The sequence below is a fragment of the Prionailurus viverrinus genome, chromosome D2, assembly GCF_022837055.1.
Source record: "Prionailurus viverrinus isolate Anna chromosome D2, UM_Priviv_1.0, whole genome shotgun sequence".
NCBI classification, from domain to species: Eukaryota; Metazoa; Chordata; class Mammalia; order Carnivora; family Felidae; genus Prionailurus; species Prionailurus viverrinus.
In genome coordinates this window covers 30,061,891-30,087,512 of record NC_062571.1, presented here as the reverse complement: position 1 = coordinate 30,087,512, position 25,622 = coordinate 30,061,891, and the positions used below count along the sequence as shown (strand labels likewise).

At 38.0% G+C, this 25,622-nt stretch overlaps 2 protein-coding genes across 15 annotated transcripts in view; one reads left to right on the top strand and one right to left on the bottom strand.

Moving 5' to 3' along the window:
- The window catches only part of RUFY2 (RUN and FYVE domain containing 2), a 49,685-nt gene extending 37,217 nt beyond the window's left edge, over positions 1-12,468 (top strand). For 8 of the 10 annotated variants that reach the window (XM_047824542.1, XM_047824541.1, XM_047824543.1 and 5 more), the window contains 2 exons: positions 4,378-4,426; positions 10,032-12,468. In XM_047824542.1, coding sequence (XP_047680498.1) covers positions 4,378-4,426; positions 10,032-10,310 — 328 coding nt within the window. In that variant the 3' untranslated portion in view covers positions 10,311-12,468. The remainder of the gene's footprint in view (positions 1-4,377; positions 4,427-10,031) is intronic. The other 2 variants (XM_047824537.1, XM_047824545.1) reach the window with 1 other exon arrangement.
- Positions 12,469-12,770: 302 nt separating this feature from the next.
- Positions 12,771-24,931, bottom strand: HNRNPH3 (heterogeneous nuclear ribonucleoprotein H3). 5 transcript variants are annotated; one of them, XM_047824546.1, is made up of 10 exons: positions 24,742-24,931; positions 19,706-19,840; positions 19,045-19,183; positions 18,348-18,532; positions 17,804-17,890; positions 17,381-17,496; positions 15,392-15,527; positions 14,285-14,380; positions 14,117-14,209; positions 12,771-13,976 (listed from the first exon to the last, which is right to left on the bottom strand). In XM_047824546.1, exons 2-10 carry the CDS (start codon positions 19,815-19,817, stop codon positions 13,900-13,902), a joined length of 1,041 nt encoding a protein of 346 aa, XP_047680502.1. In that variant the 5' UTR covers positions 19,818-19,840; positions 24,742-24,931; the 3' UTR covers positions 12,771-13,899. The 5 variants fall into 5 exon arrangements, with proteins under 5 accessions (XP_047680502.1, XP_047680505.1, XP_047680503.1 ...); XM_047824549.1 differs by having other exon boundaries at positions 18,393-18,532; XM_047824547.1 differs by having other exon boundaries at positions 24,761-24,931.
- Positions 24,932-25,622: the final 691 nt, after the last annotated feature.

Below are 25,622 nucleotides of genomic sequence, written 5' to 3'. Positions count from 1 at the left end.
GACTAGGTTTTTTTGCATGTACGGACTGCATGTCTAACCCCTGTGTAAACTACTGTATGCATGTTCTTCTGAAGTTTGTGGGTTTCTTTTTTTTTTTTTTTTTTGTCTTTTTAGGAATATATTAGAGGTTTTTCTGTATCAGTACATACTGATATTCCATAGGATGGATGTGCTATAATTGAAACTGTTTCTAATTTTTTTCTTTTATAAATGATACTGCTGTGAACATCCTTGTATGTACATGTTGATATCTTGATATACTTAAAAAAATTTTTTTAATATTTATTTTTGAGAGAGACAGAGACAGAATGCGAGTGGGTTAGGGGCAGAGAGAGAGGGAGACACAGAGTCTGAAGCGGGGCTTGAAGTCACAAACTGTGAGATCGTGACCTGAGCCGAAGTCAGACGTTCAACCGACAGAGCCACCCAGGCACCCCGATATACTTTAATGAGGATATCTGAAAAGTAATTTCCTAGAGGTGATTGCTGCCCCAGAAAGAATGTGCTTTAAAAAATTCTGGTCATAACAAAACATCCTCCATCCAGTAGTAGGAGAGAGTGCCTGTTTTTGCCACTTTGACAGTTGAAATTCTTGTTTTAATTTGTGTTTCTTTAACCATAAGCAAGGTTGAGCATCTATATTTATTTATTTTTTAAGTAATCTCTATTGCCAATATGGGGCTTGAACCCACGACCCTGAGATCAAGAGTCATATGCTCCACCGACTAAACCAGCCGGGTGCCCCTAAGTATCTGTATGCATTTGTATTGCATTTGTATTTATAGTTTATTGCCTATTCATATCTTTTGCATATTTTTTGGTTGACTTGCTCATTTTTTTCTTATGGGATTTTAAAAGTTGTACACGGTGTACATCTTTTTTTTTTTTTACCAGTTTGTCTTTTGTCCTTCATTTATGATACATTTTTTCTCATTAATCTTCAGATTTTTGTGGCGCAGATTTATTAGTTTTCCTCTACTGTTTCTGGGACCATAGTTCATAAGACATGGGTAGGGCCCGTTTTGAGTCAGAACTTATTTTATCTTTCTCAACTGTTGTCCTCTGAGTGGCGAGAATAATTTATCGGGGCTGGATGAGGTGCAGTGGCCCCTGTGAGTTTCCCTGTACCAGTTTATCTGTGAAATGCCTGTTCCTTCTCTTCATCCTCCTACTCCTGTGATTAGAAGCTATCAGATTGAAATTAAGTAAAAACCAATTCTTACCTGATACACAGGGTGATGAATATTTGTTACAAAATTTGTTGACTGAGGTTGGATCAGTACTTTATAATCTTTGCTTCTATTTCACCAGAAGCCTTTAGGCTATATATAGACCATTTGGATATTATTTAAAATGGGGAGTGGGAGGAGAAAGGTCATTTGGAATAATAGGAACCAAATTTAATTTTGTTAAAAGGTAAAAGTTATATTTCAGGAAGAATAGTTTTTATTTATTTTAAGTTTATTTGAGAGACAACATGAGTGGGGGAGGGGCAGAGAGAGAGAGAGAGAGAGAGAGAGAGAGAGAGAGAGAGAATTTCTCCCAAGCAGGATCCATGCTGCCATTGCAGAGCCTGACATGGGGTTCGAACTCATGAACCCATGAGATCATGACCTAAGCCAAAACCAAGAGTTGGATGCTTAACTGACTGAGCCACCCAGGTGCCCCTGGATAGAATAGTTTTTAAACTTAACATTCAATCATTTTCAAATTATGATTAAACTTAAAAATTAGTATTCATTAGTATTCATCTACCATTTACCAGCTTTGTGACTTAGGGTTATTTAACCCCTTTAAGCCCACTTCTACATTTGTAAATTGGAGAGCTGTAAAATCCCCAAAGGGTTCTTTTTCTAATTAACTGAGAATAAATATGTGAAAGCAGCTAGCACAGTGCCTTTGCTTATCACAACTGGAGTATCATTTTCTTGTCAGATGAGGTTGGATGGGAAAATTACTCTCTAGTGCTCACTTTCTGAACCTGTGATTTTAAATGTAAATGATTAATTTTAACTAGAAAAATATTTTCACTAATGAAATATTTACTCCTATTGACTTCTTATTGAAGGATTCTTTAAAATAATTTTTGATAGATTTTGAAAGGTTTTAAATGTCCTGAGTGAATTATAGTTGTAGAGAGACTAATTTGAGGGTTGAACAAAATGAAGATAAACTTCATATTTGAAGAAAATGTGGAGCATGAAATGTCAGGGTGGAGTATACAAGGAAGAGAATGTAAACTAATATATCTGTGTTATAATGACTGAGTTTAAAATAAATGAAGGGTCACCTGAATGGCTTGGTTGAGCGTCTGACTTCAGCTCAGGTCATGATCTCACAGCTTGTGAGTTCAAGCCACACATCAGGCCCTGTGCTGACAGCTCGGAGCCTGGAGCCTGCTTCAGATTCTGTGCCTTCCTCTCTCTCTGCCCCAACCCACTCGCATTCTGTCTCTGTCTCTCTCAAAAATAAATAAACATTAAAAAAAATTTTTTTTAAATACATGAAGGGTGATAGCTAACTTTCCCTTTAACCTCACCAAGGCCTACATTCCAACAACAAGAATTTTTAGTTTAAGAAAAGAAAATTTCCAGGACTCTTCCAAATGTAGTATTCTGTAAATGATATTCTTTCCACGTAAACAAACTTACAGATTTGTTTTCTTTCCTCACAAGCAGAGGTTTTGGGATTATCAGAGGCTTGTGGAATTTATGGATGTTTTCCTCTAGTATCGTAATCGTGTCATAATCGATTGTGTCATATTTGTTACAGTCTCCTATCTGATTCTGGCCCTTCTCTGTGCTGTCTTCATGCCATGATCAAATATATTTCACACACTTTAAATTCTTGTTCCTAAATGAAAGCTAATTAAAATGTATAATATAGACATCTGTTTCCTCCCTGTCCAGGACAAAGAGGACATGTTCTTGTACATTGCTTTTATTGGAACTGTAACTGATACTCCTTTCTTTGGGATACTTTGGCAGTTCGTATCAGAGGGGGACAATCTTTACGGTGTCTCTCTCTATATATAGTCCATAGCTGTGAATGAAGGCATTCATAACGATTTATGCAGTGAATGCCATTAAGCTACTTTCATTCCATATTCAGTTTTTCTGTGTAGCACAGTTGCTGTTTTGGCCATGATTCCCATCAGCATTAATTTTGTTCAGGCACATTTTGTAGATGTGAATTCAGCCAAGAAAATTTTAGTATTGTGTTTGTACTTTTAAGCTGTGTAATTTTACATTGATTATTCCCATTGTAAAAGTGTGAACTGGGTAAAAAAAACTAACGTTTTTGTTTTTATGTCTTGAACAAAGCATTTGTAGTATGAAGCAAGTTCCTAATGTTCTACCTCAGGAGCAGAGATGTTAGTTCATGGACCTTTTGATTCAGTAATTTCATTTATAAGTTATCCTGAGAAAAATAATAAAATATTTTGGTCATTCCAATTTTAATGAACAATTTTTGTGGCAAAGAATTTGAAACAAGTTGAAAGTTCAACAGATAATTATATAAACTACTTTATATTTTTCGTTGTTTACGACGTAACCACTTAAGATAATGATGTGGCAGATACTTAATAACAGTCAGCTCTCAGCCTTTCAGGAGATATTATTACCTGAAAAGAGCTGTTTATGGAAAATTATATAACTGATGGTTCCATTTAAAATACGTACATACTCATCTCAACATGTAGATTATTGTCTCTTGGTGGTGGGATCACAGATAATTACTGCTGTTTGTAATCTGCATGTTCATTAACATGTGTTTTCAAAAGGTGAAAAGTATCACAACTCTATTTTCCTTAATATTTCTATTCTTATCATTCTTTTGCACCTGGTAGAGAAACAGTGTGCGTAATGGTTAGCATGTGGGCTCCAGCGTTATGGAGACCAGGGTTTGAATCCTGCCTTGCGCAGTTACTACCTCTGTGACCTCTTACGGGGGTGAAACCTCATTAGGCTTCACCTTATTGATCTTTGTTGTTGTTGTTGTTTTTAACTGATCTTTAAAATAGGGTTTTGGGGTTTTTTTTTAAGATTAAATGAGTATATGCATGTGAAGTTTATAGCAAGGTGTCTGGCACACATAAGCCTACAATAAATGATAGCTTTTATTAATATTGTTATAACCACATGAAAATGCCAATATTCTTCTGTTAAAGCAATTTTTAAATTTAAAAAGGACATTTTTGCTTTAGGAAATTTAGAAAACACAGGAAAACAAAATATAATTCTAGTCAAAGATGATTAGAATCATGTATGTACAACTTTGTATTCTATGAAAATCCAATACCTTAATAATGAATTGCTGGATGTTCTATATTTAATGTATTTACTGAAATATGGATCTATTTTATAATCTTTTTAGATCAAAACTTAAAATAGAAGATATAAAAGAAGCCAACAAAGCACTGCAGGTGAGTAGGAAGTGTCTTCCTCAAGTAGGGAAGTATAGATATATGTGACAGTCTCCAACAGAAGGTAAAAAAAAGTCCTGTATGAATCTAAGGTATTGTAATCGAGTCCCATGATGTATAGAGGCAGAAGCACTAAACAGGGAGCTGGGATGATGGGGATCCAGCTCCTCCCTAATATTCCTCTAGAATTAATAATCATGTTGGAAATGACCTTGGAAATAATTTTATCTACTCTCCTACAAAGCACGGCATGACAAAGTAAAACAGTCTTTGACTTTGAGCCTGAGTTCCTATCCTGGTCTGTTACTTATCAGGTTTTGACCTTCAACAGGTCATACCTTTATGGAGTCTGTTTTCTCTTCTGAAATGGCTGGTGAAATGGCCTTATGATTTTGCACGGCGTTGCTTTGAATATTGAGGTTAATATGTGTGAAAAGTGATTAGTACAGTCTATCAGTATATGATTCTGAATGTGTCTGGATACAGGAATCCCTTCTACAACACAGGAGAAAAATGGTCTCTCTGTGAGTACTTCAGTGAGATTGCCTCCTACCACATAGCTTCCCATTTTTTTAATTATTATTTTTTTTAATGTTTATTTACTATTGAGAGACAGAGACAGAGAGAGACGAGCCTGAGCAGGGGAGGGGCAGAGGGAGGGGGAGACACAGAATCTGAAGCAGGCCCCAGGCTCTGAGCTGTCAGCACAGAGCCCGACACAGGGCTTGAACCCACAAACCGCGAGATCGTGACCTGAGCCGAAGTTGGATGCTTAACCAACTGAGCCACCCAGGAGCCTCATAGCTTCCCGTTTTTAAAAAGTTATTTATTTTGGGAGCCCTTGGGTGGCTCAGTTGATTAAGTGTTTGACTTGTGATTTCAGCTCAGGTCATGATGTCATGGTTTGTGAGTTTGCACCCCATGTTGGGCTCTGTGCTGACAACGTGGAGCCTGCTTGGGATCCTCTCTCTCCCTCTGTCCCTCCCCTGCGCATGCTTTCTCTTTCTCTCTCTCTCAAAACAAAATAATACACTTAAAAAAAATTAAGTAATCCCTACACCCAGTGTGGGGCCTGAAGTCACAACCACAAGGTCAAGAGTTGCACGCTCCTCTGACTGAGCCAGCCATGTGCCTCCATTTTGTTTTTTATCAAAAAACATGAAAATGTTACATGTAAATAATTTAAAAAGGTAAATTAGTGCTAGGAGGACTTAAAAAAAAAAAATAGTAGCAGTCTCTTGTTCTTCACCCCCTTATGCCTTATCCACCCTAGCTCCTGCCATCTGAAGGGAGCTACTCTGAATTCTCTTGGTTATTTCTTCTGGCACTTATCCCCCTATTTCTAAATAATATGCAGTATAATTCACTCATTTATTTAAGACCTATTTTAGATATATATTATTATTTATTTCTTTGAGAGAGAGACAGACAAAGAGAATATCCCCAGCAGGCTCCACGCTGTCAGCACAGAGCCCAAAGCGGGGCTTGAAAACGAACCATGAGATCATGACCTGAGCAGAAACCAAGAGTCAGGTGCTTAACCAACTGAGACACCCAGGCGCCCCTATTTTAGACCTGTCTATTGCCTGGTTAACATGGTAGATGAGGAGTATTTGCTCACTCTCACCTTGGTCTGTTTGCTCTTCATCGTCCTCCCAATATAATTAAGTAAAAGTTTCTGTAGAATTCATTTACTGGATATACTTTATTATGGCTATTGAAATATTCTTTGTTGGGCCATGTGGTATATATTGTGACTATATTTTCTTTCTTGAACTACTTTTTTCCTCTGGAGTTAATAATTGCCTTAAAAGTTTTGTTGTATTTGAACATCAGAGTTTGCTCATACCTTTAAATACCTCTATAATATGTTTGATAAAAGTTTTCCACATGGTAAAATGAATCAGGTAATTATTTAATTTTTTTTTCCTTGGAGTCCTCCCTCCTGGAGTTCTTTGCTCTCCTGCTCCAGTCTGGTCTGGTTAGCCCTGTCTTGACATTTTCCTTTTCTTCCATTCTCAGAATTCCCTTTACCCTTCTTGAATGTTAGAGCTCCTGTTACCTGAACCCCTTAACTTCTTTCTTGGTTTACTCCCTTGTTTGGGACAATGCATTCTTTGATAGCTTCCTGGAAAATGTTGAATGAAGGTCAATGTTTTAAGAATTTGTGCATCGGCATAGATGCCTTTTATTTTGCTCTCACATTTTTTTGGACAGGTATGGGTGTCTGCCCAACTGTCATTATTTAAACTCTGTAAAATTTTTTTCATTATGACACATACCATGTATATAACTGTATTCATACAACTTAAAAACGATGGCATACTCTGTGACTTAGTTTATAGGGAGATTACATTCTCCTCTTTACAGTAGTAATTCTCTATTTTGTGTTAACCACTGTTGTTTTTCTTTATAGTTTTATCATTCTTGTCTATCTTTATAAAATGTCTAGATTTTTGTTTTTGTATACATATGAAAATGGATTTATTTATATGTGACTTAATTTTTCTTGTCCTTGCTATTGACCTGTTGATTGGGTCTGGGAGGGCTGTCCTCCAGTTTCTTACATTCTGGATTTTATCTGCCGTTTCATAGTAGCAAACTTGTTCCTCTGTCCTCTTATTGCCTGTAAACTGGAAGTTAAACCTAAAAGTCTTGGTTAGATTCTGGTGCAGACTTCTCTGAGAATTTTTATCCCTGCTACCATATTTTTAATATTCAGCAGGCCTTACTCATTTTTCCTTTTAAAATTAGCAATCTGCATTTTATCTCTGATGATATTCATTATAGTTTCTTTAAAGTTTTCTTGGGGCGCCTGGGTGGCGCAGTCGGTTAAGCGTCCGACTTCAGCCAGGTCATGATCTCGCGGTCCGGGAGTTCGAGCCCCGCGTCGGGCTCTGGGCGGATGGCTCAGAGCCTGGAGCCTGTTTCCGATTCTGTGTCTCCTTCTCTCTCTGCCCCTCCCCCGTTCATGCTCTGTCTCTCTCTGTCCCAAAAATAAATAAAAACGTTGAAAAAAAAAATTTAAAGTTTTCTTTTGCTACTGCCATTCTGTCTTCTGAATTCCCTTCTTGGGTTTGTTTCTTTGGCTGAAGTACGTCCTGCCTGTCATTCCTTAAATGTTGGAATATCCTCCCATCTCAATAAAGGCACAAAAAATCTTGGAAGTCCTGTGTGTGTTGGCTGGGCGGATGAGAGTGGGTTGTTACGGTAAGCCTCACCATTGAGAAATCTGTTAACTCACAAACTGTTGGCAACCCTCTCCAAATTATGTTAATATCTATAGGACTTTTCTCTGGGGCAATTGAGTTTCTCCAGAGAAGGATCCTCTAATATCCTGTCTTGGGGGTGTAAGTTGGGCAGCTGACATTTTGGAATTGGACAGAGAATAATGGCCATGTTTACAGAATGATAGCTTCTAGTTTTGGCTCTGCTTGAAAACTGCTGTTTCCTTGAGGAGGCAACTTCAGCTCTCTGGACAAGTTTTCACATCTGTAAAATGGGAATGGAGTTGCTAATCTCTGAGGTCCCTTCCAGCTGATGCACAAGGCTTGCCCTGCAGTGTACACATACAGCCTTTCTATTTGGGAGACAGGCAGGGTGAATTCAGTCAGATTAAAATAAGATTGGAAGGCCAAGCTCTGATATCAGAAAGATTAATTCTGAACCTAATGATGCTGCTTTGAAACCTGCTTCACATCAGGCTTGCCATCCCTTAAGGTATAGCTTGGCAGGAAGCAAATCGGCTTCCACTAGGTGACTTTTGGACATTTGGGAAGTCACTTTCCTTTTTAATGGCATTCATCAAGTTGCATTGGATTATTATTTTAAATGTTTTCTTTTTTATTTTTGAGAGAGAGCATGAGTGGGGAAGGGGCAGAGAGAGAGAGGGAGACACAGAATCCAAAGCAGGCTCTAGGCTCCAAGCTGTCAGCAAAGAGCCTGATGCTGAGCTCAAACCCACAAACCACGAGATCATGACCTGAGCTGAAGTCGGATGCTTAACCGACTGAGCCACCCAGGTGGCCCACACTGGATTATTTTTGAGTTCTCATCTTGCTTTAAAAAATTCTACAATTCAAATCATTTTTTAAAAATTTTTAAGTATTTATTTTTGAGACAAAGCACAAGTAGGGGAGGGGCAGAGAAAGAGACCCACACAGCATCCAGAGCAGGCTCCAGGCTCTGAGCTGTCAGCTCTAGTCAACACGGACTAGAACTCACGGACCGTGAGATCATGACCTGAGCCAAAGTCGGACGCTCAACTGACTGAACCACCCAGGTGCCCCCAAGTCATTTGATTCTTTACTGGTATTTGATAGTAGCTATCCAGGTTTTTTTCTTTTCTCTAGCTTACTTTAAGAATATATAATATAGGGCGCCTGGGTGGCTCAGTTGATTAAGAATATATAATATATACATGTAATACATTTGCAAAATATGTATTAACTGTTAATTCGTAATGCTTCTGGTCAACAGGTTTTTAAATGTAGTTAAACTTTGGGGAGTTCCAGTTATACGTGGATTTTTTTGCCTCTGTGGTGGATTGGCCCCTCTAACCCCCAACTTGTTCAAGGATCTGCTTGGTTCTTTGGCATTGTGCCTTAGTCTGGGCTATTTTAAAAAGGAACATGTGGTGAGAATCAGAAGCACTCAAGTATCTTCTCATTATAAAGCTGGCATCATCTAACAAAGTTGCTTTTGTAGGGAAAAAATGTTCTTAGCCAGGGTCTTGGATGGGTTAAGAATGGGTCAATTTAGAAATTTCAGGTGTCAAGTTAACTCTCACCAGTTAAAGACTACTTACATACATTTTCTACTTATCTACACAGTAGCTATTAAATTTGTTATATAACTTAAGGGAAATTAATAGTCATATAAAACAACGTAAGGTGGTATCTAAAATGACAACTTCAAACGTGATTTCCAAATTCTCTTCAAATTTAAGGACTTATGGTGGTATATGGTATACATTATGCCAAACTCATGCATTTCATAGTGAAAATGTATCCTTATTGTTGGACTAGATAATGTCCAAGGTTTTTTCTTTTTTTTTTTTAAATTTTTTTTTTAATGTTATTTTTGAGAGAGGGAGAGACAGAGTGCAAGCTGGGGAGGGGCAGAGAGAGAGAGGGAGACAAAGAATCCGAAGCAGCCTCCAGGCTCCGAGCTGTCTGCCCAGAGCTGTCTGCAGAGCCCGACACGGGGCTCGAACTCACAAACCGTGAGATCATGACCTGAGCCAAAGTCGGATGCTTAACTGACTGAGCCACCCAGGCACCCCGGTTTTTTCTTTCTTAAAGTGAACTCCCATCAATAGATTTAAAAACAAAAATCATGGAAATGTCCACATACAGTTGTACAGAGAAGTTAACCCAGTTTCAATATTTAACAATATATTGCCAATCTTATTTTATTTATATTCAACCCCTACCCCTTCTTCCTTATCCAGATTATTTTGAAGCAAATCCCATACTTGTTTCTCTCTCCAACTATTTCAGTATTTCTATATATTCCTACAAGAGGTTCTTGGTTGAAAATGTTTTCACATGTAATTTTTACTGTTAACACTTTGAGCATTAATATGCACACTTCTTCCTACTAGGGACTGGTTTGGTTGAAAGACAAAGAAGCAACACATTGTAAACTTTGTGAAAAGGAATTCTCACTCTCCAAGAGAAAGGTAAGGGAGATAGGAAGTGAATCCAAAAGCTTTGGTGCAAACATGTCTTCTAATTTTATTCATTCTTTGATTTTTCCATTTAATAGCACCACTGTAGAAACTGTGGGGAAATTTTCTGTAATGCTTGCTCTGACAATGAACTGCCGTTGCCTTCTTCACCAAAGCCAGTACGGGTTTGTGATTCCTGTCACGCATTGCTGATCCAGAGATGCTCATCTAACTTGCCATAAAACTCCAGAACTAAGTCCTTACGTATGAAAGTACCTACAATGGATGGTTAATGTATGAACCTGCATATGCTGTGTTTAGACAGTCCTTCTTAAGCAGCTTTCAGATGGTATTAGTTACCAGTTTTATCTTCCACACATTCATGGGAATTAGAAGCTATAGAATAGCTCATTGTTATTCAAGAACTTTCAACAGGGCATGCTTTAACTTTAGCTTAATTCCTCATTAACTTTTAACGCCATTTAAATCATGCAACTTTTAACACCATTTAAAAGGCCAGATAACAAAGCTCACTCACACACACACACACACACACACACACACTTGCCTTATTTTGTAAAGGCCTTCTGTAGGGGTGCATATTAATTCTCCAGATTGTCAAGTTGGCATTTGATGATGCCTGTAGTTTTAATGCACTTTAAAGCTTCAGTTTTCAGAGAAAGATCAGAAATACATTGGACTTTTTGCAAGTATTAATATTCCAACTCAAGACTTTTCCTTAGCTTGCAAAGATTTCAACCTTAACTTTGTCCTTTCTGCCCTACTTCATTTGCCCGTCTTGCGTTAGAAAAGGCCAGTACTTTATCCTATAGAATTTCCTTTTGGTCATCCTCTAATCATTAATGTATTTATTAGTACTTCTCAGATACAGTGGTTTAAAGAGGTATTATTTTACCTCAATTTTTTCCTTTGAAAGGAAGTTAAAACTTATCCTCCTTTACCTTTCTTTTTACCAAAAAAAGAAAAAAGTTCTTACAGATCTTTCCATATGCTATACCTGCTAACACTGCTAGTTTTTTCAGGGAGGGCTCATACCTCTTTCAAAAGAAAAATCTGTCCCCAGAAAAAAGGTTTATTAATAGTAAGGGATTACAGGCTCCTGATTGGTTCTCCTCTGAGCATTAAAGGAGAAATCTAAAATAGCTAAACTTTGCCTTTGATAGGACTTGGGTAATTAACTTTATTAGATTTCCATTCTAGTGACTTTTAGGAAGCATTACATCATAGTGATCCACTACTGCAGTTACAAACACAGTGAACTCTTCACCATATAATGAGAACCTCTAAGGCAGGATTCTTTCTGGAACAGATGATCTGGTCTCAGCCCTGCCATGAACACGTGAACTATGTCAAGCATGAAAGATTCAGTGAACACTAATCCCATTATACTGCTTGTAGCATACCAAGAATATGTAAAGAAGTTACCCTCGTATGAGTAATCTTTGAATAGCATCACCACTTGGGAGACCCCTCTTAGGTGTTTTTAGCCATGCACTTTAAGTCTATGAATCTTTCACACAGATAGGAATTTATTAATCCTAGGAATATTATAGAGAATTAATCATGACCACTTCCCTCCTACCTAAAATGCTTACTTACTCTGCAGGATCATTTCCTCAGAATATACGTATTTTCACTTGGGTTTAAAAAATCAATTTTCTAAATTGCCAAAGTATGAAACCAGTATTTTACTTGCATTATTTTCTCCATATCCAGTTAGCTTTTGAGGTCTTCAGTTGGAACTGCTGTACAGATTTTTAGGTGGTCTTTCTTGAATGTCGACAGAAATATTGTCAAGAGATGAATTATATTCTTGAACTGTTTTGTATTGATGGGATGAATTAACATTTTTATGCTTACTAAAAATGAGAATAAGCAAATATGAAATTTCAAATACTAGGTGTTTATTACTGTGCTTACTAGAACAAATTTTTGAATGTGATTTTGCTTAAATTCCAAGGCTGGTTTCATTCAACAGACCATGATTTTCAGTCCCCTTTAAATTCATTATTCAAAACACTCCCATTATCCCCATTGATTTGGGCTTTTTGTATGCAAGCCTTTGGGACAGCAATACAACTTGCTTCATTTAGTTTGGGCTCTTATTTAAAAACTATTACTAAATTTTGGATTTTGTTATAAAACTTAATTTGTATTGTGAATCTACACTTTCTATTTGTCAAGATTTGCCCTCATAGAAACTATGAATCTCACAAACCATTCCGTCTAGCCAGTTCTACAGTAATGCTATGGTGGTGCCAAGGAATTGTAATTCTTACTCCGTGATGTTTTAAAACAAAATGTGAATTTTATAAACCAAATAAAAGATATGAAAAATTGCCCTTTAAAAGGCTAACTTGCATTTATTACTTTTATTTCTTGATTTTAATAGGGTAGTCCTGGGAAAATAAAAGCCCATAGGATCTTTAAAGGGTTAAGTGGTATGAGCCTAATACTTAAACGGATAATTAAGGGAGGAGTACAAGCATTAAACAAGTCACTGCTCCATTTAAGCTAACACAGCTTCCTTCTCTAACAGCAGAAATCACTCCTTAGGAGTCACTTTGTCCAGTGTTCACGTAGATACGGCACCTTTTACCAATATGATTTACAATCAGTAACCGACACAAAGCATTCTAGGACAGACCACACTATTATCTCCCATGTTGATATTTATTACATTAATAACATTTCTAGCAAAAACAAGTAACAAGGTCAATAACTGAATTCACATTGACAGGTTTCATTTTGATCCATTAGCCAATTTGGAAAAAAGCCATATTGATCAAAGGGATTAAAAGTAAAAAGCACCTTTTCCTTGCTACATATAGCATTTTTAAACACAATGGCTCTAAAACTCCAAACAGATATCAAATGCAAAATCCAACTTCCAGGACTCTCATTTAAATTGACTATCACATTTGTTTAATCATTTATACAGTTACTAAAAAACCATATACTTTATTGGGCAGGAAAACTGAAAATAACAGCTGTGAGAATTATACTCCACAGTAAATACTTTTTGTACTGAATTCTCATGTCACTGAGAACCTTAACCTAGTCTAACATTTAGAGATAACTTACAACTATCATTTTTTGGGAAACATTTTTGGTACTTCAGTCAAGTGCTGAGTGAATCTTATTCTAAACTCTAGGGCTAGAATTTAAACTTCCAACACTCATCCCCTATTCAGAAATCCAGATACCTTTTAGATCTTCATTTCAGAGCTATGCTTGATAAATGACATTTGAAAAAGAATGACTAATATAGAAATTAGTGGAATTTATACTCCTGAAGCCACCTACACTCATCTTTAAGTTTTATATATTTACAGTACTGTCCAGGAGAAATTAAAAGAAAAAAGTTACACTATTTTCCAAGCTCTATTCCAGATGTCTGCTTATTAAAGACTTGTGGTTTATGCAAAGGTGAACCATTGTCCTCTAAAATTACACTATACTACTACTTGTAGAGCTAATAGTAAAATACATCAACCCAAATCTTATGAAAGCAGCACATCCTTAGGAGTAACTAGTATATAAAAAGTATCAACATCAGTGGTTTGAATATAAAAATTTATTTTTAAGTCAAAGTATGCAACAAATAAAACCTACAGAAAACAGATTTTCCCATCACAATCTGTTGCTTTACCAAATAATATTTTGAAAACACATTCCTTCAGTCATTATAAAGTTCTTAAAATACAAAAGAAATTAAATCTGTAAGAAAGTCTAGTAGACCAGACACTGTTGTCAGGACTTTGATGTTGGTGGTTATGCTTTAATACATCCCACGCCATCCACCTCCACTCATGCCACCTTGCCCATAGTAACCTCCACTGCCTCCACCGCCACGGCCTTTAAAAAAAAAAAAACAAAAAACACAAGAATTGTTTAGCAGGAAATATCAGTGCATACTACGTTAAAGATAACATGAGCTTAAAAATGTCCACACATGGGGACTAACAGATCAAACCACAGTAACCAAAGACACTTACCATAACCACCCAAGCCATCGGGAGTACCATATCCTCCACTGTAATTGTTACCCATTCCCATTCTTCCAACAGATCCATAACCTCCCTGATTATCTTAAAAAGAAAAAAAAAAAAGTTTGAGATTGACTGTAAAATGTGTAACTCTGCTTATTTAAAAACTTTACATACCCATTCCATCTCTGCCATAGCCTCCCATTCCAGAACCTCCCATTCCAGAACCGCCTCCAGGAGTAGAATTCAAGAAGAGTTCAATGTACCGATGTTCTTTAAGAAAAAAAGAAAAGATTAATAGGGATGAAAGCAATGATGGATCAAATTTATCAATAAAAGCATAAAAATAATGACTAGCTAATATTAACCTGAAAGCATGTTTATAGACTTCCTATTTACAGACTTCCTAGTGGAGTGATAAAATGAATGCCAGATGGGCTACAAACCTAACTTACCAAGTTTGTTCAAATTGTACAACCCTGAACAAGCAAAAACTGGATGAGGACTCTGTTTCCTCATCTATAAAAAGGGCTGATTCATTATTACAGAACCAGCTAGTGTACTTTTTAAAATATATTCCATGTCCCCAGGGACACCTGGGTGGCTGGCTCAGTTGATTAAGCATCCATCCCACTCTTGACTTCGGCTCAGGTCATTATCTCATGGTCATGAGATCCATGAGACCAAGCCCTACATCAGGCTGTGTGTGCTGGGCATGGAGCCTGCTTGGGATATTCCTTCCCTCTGCCCTTCCCCTACACGTGCTCGCTTTCTCAAAAAAATGTATATTCCATGTCTCAAGAACCGAATTAGAATCGTGAAAGTAATGTCCACAAAAACCTATTTTCTACTGACTACAAAATGATCTGTGTATAGTCAGATTTAGGAATCACTAGTCAGGGTAAAATTTAATATTTAAAATGGATTTGATAACATGCAGAAATAACTTCCCCGAGTTAGTTGACATATGGGTTAAGTGGTGATTTGCAAATGGCATGGGAACTCAGGCAAATGCAAGTAACATACCTATTTTCCCTCATTAATAACTTAAGCTGTAATAACCTGTCAAGTACTAAGCCTGAATTACCTTTTCATTAAAAAGGCCCGTAAAAAGCCTTTAAAAAGTCTAAACTTATTAGAGGCCATATGGTTTCAGGTCCCAATAACTGCCAAGAATTGTATCTACAGATCCTGTAACATCTTACATACGAGGAATTACAAATGAGAGTTATTTTAGAAATTCACACCTGAGAAATGAGTTAGCAAGCCAAATATACCACTTACGCATGTTATTCTTATCTTTAGACATGGCAGCTACGGCATCTTCATGTGTCACAAATTCTACATCTGCTTCTCCTGTCGCTCTGCCATCAGCTCCAATATCAATATGCACTCGTATTGGATTTAGTGGTGAGAAGAACTAAACAAAACATTTGTTATTAATTTTTCTATTTAGATTATCAGAAGTAAATTACCACATACCCTTATGCATTAAAACAAACCTCTCTACTGCCCTGTATTGCAAGGCTAACAGATCAACTACAACGGTTCTGGGAATATAAAATTATACACTTAGGGGAAAATGCAAAGAAATTCTCTTTAAAATAAGCTAATAAGGGGCACCTGGTGGCTCAGTTGGTTAAGTGTCTGACTTCACCTCAGGTCATGATCTCACTGCTTGTGAATTTGAGCCCCCACATTGTGCTCTGCTGACAGCTCAGAGCCTGGAGCCTGCTTCTGATTCTTTGTCTCCCTCTCTCTCTGCCCCTCTCCTGCGCTCTCAAAAATAAACATTAAAAATTTTAAGCTAATAAGAGTGCCTTAGTGGCTCAGTTGATTAAGTGTCCAACTCTTGATCTTGGCTCAGGTCTTGATCTCACGGTCATGAGTTCAAGCCTTGTGTTGAGCTCCACCCAGTTTGAAGCCTACTTAAAAAAATAACCTAAGTAAAAGAAAAAGCAAGCTAAGTGATATTAAAAGAAAAAAAAATTCTAACCCAAAACACAGTTCACTCTAAACAGAAAATGTGTCCTATCCTACCACTAAGAGGGAGAGGAGTTAAGTCCTCTGTCGTCCCAAGGAAAGTATTTTGAAATTGCTAAAGGATAAATAGGTCACCTGACACTTAGAAACATGTGCAGAGAATTTAGACCAATGGAATTTGATAAACCTATACCAACTAAATGTGGACAGCTCCCAAAATATATTACTTAGTTCTAATCACAAGTTAACTAGGTTGAAGCAACCCTAAAAAGGTACTTAGGCCACCAGTTCCCAGTAAGATCTACAGCTAAATTCATTTTAGAACTAGATAGTAGTCTTGGCTTTGTAAGGCCCCCAGGATCTCTACGGCAACTACTCAGGAGGTAAGAATGGATGTGACTAGATGCACCTGGGCTGAAGTTTGCAGATTCTCTAACCAATTTGAAATCAACCAATTTCAAATCAGCAATAGCATCTATGCCCATTATTTTCACAGCTCCTGTTTTTTTTTTTTTTTTTTTTCAACGTTTATTTATTTTGGGGACAGAGAGAGACAGAGCATGAACGGGGGAGGGGCAGAGAGAGAGGGAGACACAGAATCGGAAGCAGGCTCCAGGCTCCATCAGCCCAGAGCCTGATGCGGGGCTCGAACTCACGGACCACGAGATCGTGACCTGGCTGAAGTCAGACGCTTAACCGACTGCGCCACCCAGGCGCCCCAGCACAGCTCCTGTTTCTAATCACAATATAGCTAGAAAGTCAAACTGAACTTTGACTTGTTAACGTATTTCCACTTCCAAAACTTGACACAAGGGCAATAATATTCCAGTCATCTCTACTCTATGCTGGTCACTTTTCACTAAATTTTTTAAAAAAGTTTACTTATTTGAAAGAGAGCATGAGGGGAGGAGGAGCAGAGAGGGAGAATCCTAAGCAGGCTCTGCATGGTCAGCACAGAGCCCGATGCAGGGCTCGAACCCCTGAAACCCTGAGATCATGACCTGGGCCAAAATCAAGAGTCAGACGCTTAACTGAGCCACCTAAGCATCTCTTCACTGAATTCTTAACTGGACTTTCTAAGTAAATCAATATACAATGGGCAAAAAAATATTCATTGATAAGGATATATATATATATATATATATATATACACACACACACACACACACACACACATATTTATATATAGTATTAAAGGAATTCTGACATTAAAACTATAAAAAACATGAGTCCATTTAAGAATGCTTCAAAATTGGATACGTGAATAAAACTATTACTAAAATTACTCACATTAGCAATGTCATTTTCAGTTGCACGAAAAGGTAATCCTCTCATATGTACAAAATGACCACCATGAAATCCCGAACTTGCATCACCAGCTCCACCATAGCCGTGTCCTCCCATACCTAATATAATTTCCAAAGATTATAAGTGGCTGATACATGTAATTAAGCCTTTTGACAACACTTCTCTATACATAACTTTTCCTATTTATACCTTTTTCTTTGCCACCCAAGAAATCTTAACACAGTTGTTCTAAACATCAAATAATCATTCTGAATATCAAATACTGTAAGTATATACCTGTATAAAAGCCCCATGTACGGATGCACTGAAATGACTATTTTTATACAAGTCACTTAACCTATATTAAACCACAAATGGTAGTAAAATACTAATATGCACCTAAAAATGAATGTCTTTAATATTTACCTCTTCCATCTCTCATTCTGTCATCGAAGCCATCATTTCCATAGCCATAATTATTATAGCCACCATAGTCATCAAAACCTCCATAACCTGTATAATTTAATGAGAAATACATGAATACACTTTCAAGAGATAAATTTTATAAATCCAGTTTATAGAAACATTTTGTGACAAGCAGTCTGGTTATCTTATTATTACAAGTTTGCAACTCCCAACTCAGTGCATGTGAAAAAAAGCAGTTAACGCTTGGTGGAAATAAAAAAAAAATCTCAAAAGGATCCATTTAGACATCAAATTAACTTTCATTCTGACGTTAAACAGAAAATGTCAAAATATGCCAAAATCTTCATTTTAATTTCTGTATTATGTAGGTGCCAATATGTGCATCAATCAAGTCCCATAGCTGGCCATGGGAATTCATATTTTCATGAACAGGTTTTTAAAACCTAGTAGGTACTGAAATTACTGCCATTTCTATATTTCTTGACAAAGTGTCAGGAACATTAAGAAAATGACAACAGAACCTTTGTTCGTTAGATACACATACCACCATCATATCCATCACCTCCTCGTCGCATTCTGTCATACATACTTCCACGCCCAGCTCCATAATAACCCCCTCTTCCTCCTATCGGTCTATCATATGGTCCCGGTCGCTGGCCCAGCAATCTTCTTGGTGGATCATAAAATCCTTTGATTTCACTCCTGCTACTTCTGAAGATCTCAATATACCTATTTAAAAATGGTTTAAGGTACAAGTTATAGCGTAAATGTATTAGAATAAATAAGATACTGGGCAAAAATGCAGTAAGTTTTTCTACATCTAGATACATAACCCAATTTAAATTGCCTAAATACACCATAAATTAACATTTTTTACACCTACAAACTTAAATAATTAATATTTAAGTTTTACATAAATAAATTAGTCATTTGAAAACAATTCATAATAATTTTAGCTTGTTTCCTTTAGTACATCATAGGTGTTTAGAGAAAATAGCTGATTATAAAAAAGCATTTATCAACATCCTATAGAGAAATGGAAACAATCTAATTTTAATTTAAGCAAACTATTAGCATTAATTCCCCACCCAAATCTGTAGTTTCCAAGTTAAATTTAGATAATTATCAATTCTTTTAAACTACCCCAGAAAAATGTTATTGTAACCCCCCCATTTAAGCAATAGTGACCCACAACCCCCAAAAATAAAAATTTAACACCATCCCAAACTCTCCATCCCCACCTGTGCCCTATTCTTTCCTTGTGTTTCCCCAGAGCATTTTCTGCTATCTCCTTTGAAGCAAACTGCACGAAGGCCTCCCCTGTGCTTCTCCCCTGGTAGTCCATCGTCAATGTTATCCCATTTGGCACGATTTCCAACCCTTTAACCCAAGGACAAATAACCCCATCAAGGGGAACAGTGTTAAAGGCTGAAACATTCCCATCTGAATCAAATATTTAAAACAAGTCTAAACAAAACAAAACAAACAAAACAAAAAAGCTTAAGTTTCCCATCACCCCATAATACAAGCGGAAGATTTTTTTCAAATATTACTGGATTACATATTTTTTTTTGCAACCAGTGTCTTTTTTAAATTACATACACTAAAAGCTCACCTATATTACATTTAAAAAGCCAAATCAAATTTATGCTCCATATAATTCATGGTTCATCACACATAATTACTCTCAATTAAGTTTACTGCACATTAGTTAGGTTTTACATATTCTACACATTCTGTACTGAATATTAACTGGAGCATATTTCATAACATAATACATTAACCAAGATACTATACTCAAAAAGACCCCAAAACAAATGGGTTTTACAAATTAAAAACTGAGTAATATAATAAAAATATATAATTAAAATACTACTAAACTTTGACTAATACTAGAGGTACCTTGAAAGAACTGAACTATTTCCTCTTTGCTGCAACCAAATGGCAGTCCACGAAGTCGTACTGTCCCATCACTAGCGTCATTTGGACCATTATGTTTCATAACCCAATCCATCTCAATAACGTTTGATTTAAACGCTATAAAAAATAAACAAGCACATAAAGCAGTCAATCAAAATATACTCTTGCTACAGGCACTGAAGAAACACCACTCAGTGGTGTACAACAGGAAATGTAACATATGGCTTGTTGACAATGCAAAGGCAAAACACCTTCCCATTTTGGGGTTGGCAAAAAGGGAAAAGTGAGTGAAACCTGTCCCACCACCCACAAAGTACTGAATTTCTAAGGCCCAAATATTTTATAATGCCCAATCTTAAGAAAACTTACACAATTTCAGATTAGTCTTCAAATTCCATTTCCTGTCACCTTATTGTCAACTCTAGCCTTTTCCTCATTTCTCCAATTTTCATTCACTTTTCAGGTTTTATTATTCATTTGAATCATTATGCAAATTCTTTAAAACTTAATTACTCAAAAGCTGCACATACCACCAGTGTCCACTTACAGCAAGAGCCTAAGCCAAAAGTTCATTGAGTACTTCCTTCAATATTAGAAAAATGGCATTACAAAAGTCGTAACTTTTTAGATGCACTTTAAATCTGAACAAATTGCTTTTGAAGGAGGAGAAAAAATTCCTATCTCTACTTTAAATCTAAACACTTCTCAAAAGCAAGTTTTAAAATGACTTAATTAGGGTAAGTTTTAAAATCGGGGTAAAAGGCCTCAAAAGGCCTTCCAACAGTGTCTGTTTTTTGAAGCTACCTGTTTGGAGTATATTAAAGATGAGTTTACTCACTGCTTTTACTTTTACACACAAATTTTAAAAGGCAACACATTCACATTTTTTTTAGGGTACAGTAAGAAGCCCTCCTAGCCTTCCAAAAAGAACCCATCCACACCCAGCTCCCTTCCCAAGAGACAACCATCCTTTTAGAATTCCAGTACATTTTAAAGAGGCTAATGCAGAAGTCCTTCAGCTGCAGAAACTTACCAGACGCTACAAATTTCACTAAGCAGCTGTAGGAATCCTACTCACCTGAGTATTTCAAACCTTTCCCTCACCACCTCCTCCCCTGTAAACAAAACAATTTGTTCACTTGATTCCTTTACGCTTGAAGGCATTCCATAACAGTGTTCACTAATATTTAATTTCACACCATCTAATTATCAGTGCAACTGTGAGAAGTAGCATCTGCAAAAAGTAAATTATTTTTTTTTGCTAGAATTGGTACATTTAAAAAAAAGCTAACGGACAAATTTTCCAAATGTGGTTATTAAACACCTCTGCATGTAAATAACAACTTTGAGACTTGTCTTGTGGTTTTAAAAATCCTGGGAGGCACTCTAGACACAGACACCAAAGTGGGAAGATTTTGAATTTTTTATCAGACGTTACAACTGATTTTTACACACATGAATACTTGATGTGAATTTTTAAGAAAACAAACAAAAAATCATAAAAAAAAACACCCTGATTTTGAATCCCTATTCTGCCACTCAATGGCTGATGTAAGCAAACTTCTTAACCTCTCTGTTCAACTGTAAAATACAGATAGCACAGGTGCTTATACTTCACCGGACTGTTACTTTTAAGACTCGTTTATTAATGCTTGGTCTGTAGCATGGTTAATCATTCAATGGTAGTCACTGGGTTTTAAAGGGCCCTGTATAACTACTGAATTATACCACAAACAAAATAAAGAAACCTTAATTAAAGAACAGAAAACTATCCTGAGTCTTGAAATACAGATAGTTAAAGTCTTTTCCATAGTCAACATAGGCTTAAGCTTTCAAGCTTCCTAAGGAAGGATTATGTCCAAGGCAGAGGAAAAAGGAGTGCTTTTTGGAAATGTTTTCTATAGCACCTATTAGATAAAAAGCAGAGTAGTCCTGAAAAAAGTAGACCCTGAATCAGTTTGAGAAAAAGTTACATTTTGAAGATCTCTACCATTTTCTTAAAAAAAAAACCCAGAAGACTTTAAAAAATGGCATCAACTTAAAAAAATTCCTATAAAAGATGACTCAATAGAAAAAAGAAAAATTAAAGGATGTAACATCAAATGTTACTTATGAAACATGTAAGTAGTTTGCAAAATCAATTTAATGTGTTGTAAAAAGACCTTGGTGTAACGCTTTTTATTATTTAGCACGTTTCTTTCTTCAAAGTAAAGGTATTTTGTTTTGGGAACAAACAAAAAGATGGTAACTACTTATCTTCACTATAAACTTTAGCCCTTTCTAAGAAACACAAGCAAGCACACTAGTTTTGATTTTTGGATCAGTCTATACTAAAAAGACCTATACAAAACTAACAAAATATTAAGCCTGTAAAAAACACAATAATAAACTTAACACAATTTTAAGTGGAGAAAAAGTTAACCAGATTCAGAAGACAAATTATTTCACAGGATGACTCTCCTCCACTCTACATGTATGAAGACTACACAATTTTAAAAGCCACACTTGATTATTCCTTCAAAACTCAAAATTTGAGTCTAGAATTCTACTTACAAAACAAAACCAAGACAAACTCTGAAAGCATACAAAAAGACAATTTGCTCTAATACGTTAATAAAGCGGTCTCAGACACTACCTAGAGTCTACCAATTATTCAGGATAATCCATCTCGACCTTTCTTTGCACGAGTTTCACGACTAATCCCAATTCTGCTTTAAGACTTCCAAGTGTTAGCACCAATTAAAAATACCAGCAGCTGAACTAGTACAACTGAAGTCACTTTTGAGTGAGACTTTAATTTCCTAAACATGATATTAAGTGAAAGAAGCCAGTCACAAAAGTCCACATGATTTTAAATAGGTGAAGTTTATGGTATGTGAATTCTATCTCCAAGTTGCTAAGCATCTAAGAGGTTAAATGAAATATAAAATTCCTTTATTACACAGAGGCATATACTATCTTCTGAAATATAATGAAGTTAGGGTTTGATGTAACAATAAATAACTTTATAAATGGTAGCTCACTGGTCTTAAAAAATGAGAATGAACTTCAAATTTTGGCAATAAAGTGATAATTAAACTGAACATCTTACATCATTTCCCCTTGCCAATGTGTTTGCTCCTTAATTATCAGTAGAAAAGGTAGACACACCACTAATACCTAAAGGAGATGTTAAGTCCCTAAAATTATAAAGGAGTTCTTTTTTAAAACAAAGTTTACCATCACGTATTGCAGCTCAGCCACTTGTATACCAAAATAAGAACATCAAAAAAAGAAAAAGAACATGGTTATTAAAAATATAAAGGTAATTAGTAATCAGATGGATTTCCAGATTATGCAGGTAAAAGGACACAAAAAAGGTTTCTAGGGTAATCCAATTAGGAAAGCCATTATATCATGTACTACTTTACAGAAAACTCTAGGCTTTTTCAAAGGCTACTAAAATCAGACCATCTTCAACAGTAGGAAGGTTTTTTGTTTTTAAAGCTGAAAAAAGTAGGTAATAAGAGTTCTTGTAAGGACGCATATTCATTATCGGGAACTCTTTATAAAATTCTCAGGCCCTGACTCACTGTTTTAGGTACTCAGTGAAAATTACGGACCTAGCTTCTCTGTACAGTTCTAAGGAACCCCCGCCCCCCCATCACACCACCACGTGACTGGGCTTTCGGTTTGTTTTTTTGTTGTTGAGTAGGCTTTTTTTCTTGGCCAAAATATCACCACTGTCCTATACTAAATAAAAAACATGCTTAGCTGCCAAAAGAAAATAAATGCTAACTGTATTTTGATGTATTTTACTTCTACAGCCTCTCTGCACAACATACAACTCTTGGAGACTTAATATTGAAAGTAATTAAATTCCTACACAAATTTATGCCATCACTGTTTTAACTGCTTCCCAAAGGTAAAACTCCTACTTACATTATTACTCAGTGTGGTGCCAAACTACACAAAACCCACTGCTAAACCACCCACCCCTGCCCAAAAGTTCAAAAGGCTGTTATCGGAGTTCACTGCACCCGAACGATTAAGTTGCCCATTTCACATTCCTATTGGAAGTCACCCGCTTTTCTTCTTACAAAAACAATCACCCACAAAGTCTTTACGTTTAAGAGAAATGTGAGAAGAATAAAACCCTCTGGAGAATCAGTACGTACTCTTTTCGAAGTTCCAAATCTGGAATATAAGGGCCGGCTAAGCGTCCTTTATTCCTCCCCGGAGACTTTTCGTTTATCTAGCTGCCCTAGAGACCGGAGAGCTAAGGAGAGTACGCCCCTTCCCCCCCGCCCCCCATCTCTCCGTCCGACAGCCAAGCCTGGCTTAAAAACCTTCGCCACCGGGCGGCGGAATTACAAAGGAGGCCGTCTGCCTCCTTTGTCCTGGATTTGGGAGTTGAGCGCCTTCGTCGCCATTGGCTTTCCTCCCCCAGGTCCAGCCTCTCTCATCTTGGGAATCTGCGTCAGAAGTCACTCGCAGTCCCGCCAGCCCAGGGTAGCCCAGCCGAGACTGCGGAGGTAGGGGGGCCGCGGTGGGAGGCCAGGCCCATCCGGCGCCATTTCCATCGGGAGCGCGCCCGCCAGCCCAGACCCTCCCCCCCCCGCCCCACCAAGTGCCCAACCTTTCCCTGCTCGCTTCGCTCCCCTTCCGGGGGCGCTGTGACCTCCCCCCGGCCTTCTAAATCAGTTTTAGGAAGCTTAGGGGCAAAAAAGTAGAAAGAGGGAGAAGGGCGGGAAGCCGAAGTGGCCGCGCCACCGTACCCAAAATGGCGGAGGCCAAACCAGCAGGGAAAGAGGGGAAATGCTGGATGACCCCCACTTCGGGCCTCAGTTTCGTCCACTGAATTTCACCTGAGCAAGTTCTCCCCCACCGCAGGCCGCCCTCCTTGAAGTGGGAGATCGCCTGGGAGGCGCAGTGTGACCGCCTCCGAGCAGCGACCTCCACACTTCCCCCCCCCCCCCCCCCAGTCTCTCTTTCGTCCTTCTCCCGACTCCGCTCTCGAAACCACCAGCCCAACCTACCCCCTTTTACTTCAGATACCCTGTCGGGCGACAGTAACGCCGACTCTGGCGCTCGAGGGGTCGGTCGTGAAGAGGAAGAAGTCGCTCGCCTCGTGTAGCGCTCACCACAACGGTTCTTCCAACCGTCTCAGGCGGTGGCAACCGCTAAGGGAGCTGCGCAGCAGAGCGACTGGCTTGGGGGGATGGGAGAGAGCGAGCGAGAAGGAGGGGGTGGGGCGAGAGCAACGAAGACCAGCTACCCGCTCTCGCGAGACCTGGGAGTCGCTCCCGCCTTGGCACTGGAGGCAAGAAGTGCGCATGCGCGCTGGTGGGCCGACCAATTTGTTTGAGGAGGAGGTGGGGAGAGTGGGAGAGGAAGTCTAGTTAGACGCGCGGGTTACTGTAAAACTGTTAAATGCTCAGAGCTCACCTTTCTGCCCATTCGGGGAGGATGTGAAGTGGCAGTTGCAGCCAGTGTGTGTTGAAGGAACCATGGTGTCGCAGTTTGGAAAAGTTTTCCAGTACTCTGTCCCCACCAAAAACAAATTCGATAGAGTCCCCACCCTAACCCCTCCCCCCACCCTCGTCACCTGCAGGGAAAGGATGCCACGTGATACGGAGGCCAAATGCGGAGAGGGATTTTCTTGTCAGGTTTGCGTTATGCGGTAAAAATACTGTTTCCCCGCTGCGAAGACACCATAGTGGGTACCAGGCCCCCATTCCGCCTCTAATCTGGGGCTCCTCCTTCCCTGTAGTGGCGCTAGGGCACCGGGTCCAGCCCCCTACCCACAGGCGGGCCTCCTCCCTGAGGGGCTTCTTGATAAACCCCCTCCCCCCCACTAGTCCCACGAGAAAGTTCATCTCTCCACTTGTCTATATTGACGTATAATTAATATGCAGTG

Bases quoted from the DNA above. Each gene is read 5' to 3' on its own strand.
- HNRNPH3 (XM_047824546.1), bottom strand. From the start codon at position 19,817: ATGGATTGGGTTATGAAACATAATGGTCCAAATGACGCTAGTGATGGG. The intron at 17,497-17,803 runs GTAAATATTAAA...AAATTATATTAG, and splicing joins CAGAATGAGAGATGGAAGAG to GTATGGGAGGACACGGCTAT. The intron at 15,528-17,380 runs GTGAGTAATTTT...TGTTTTGTTTAG, and splicing joins CTGAAAATGACATTGCTAAT to TTCTTCTCACCACTAAATCC.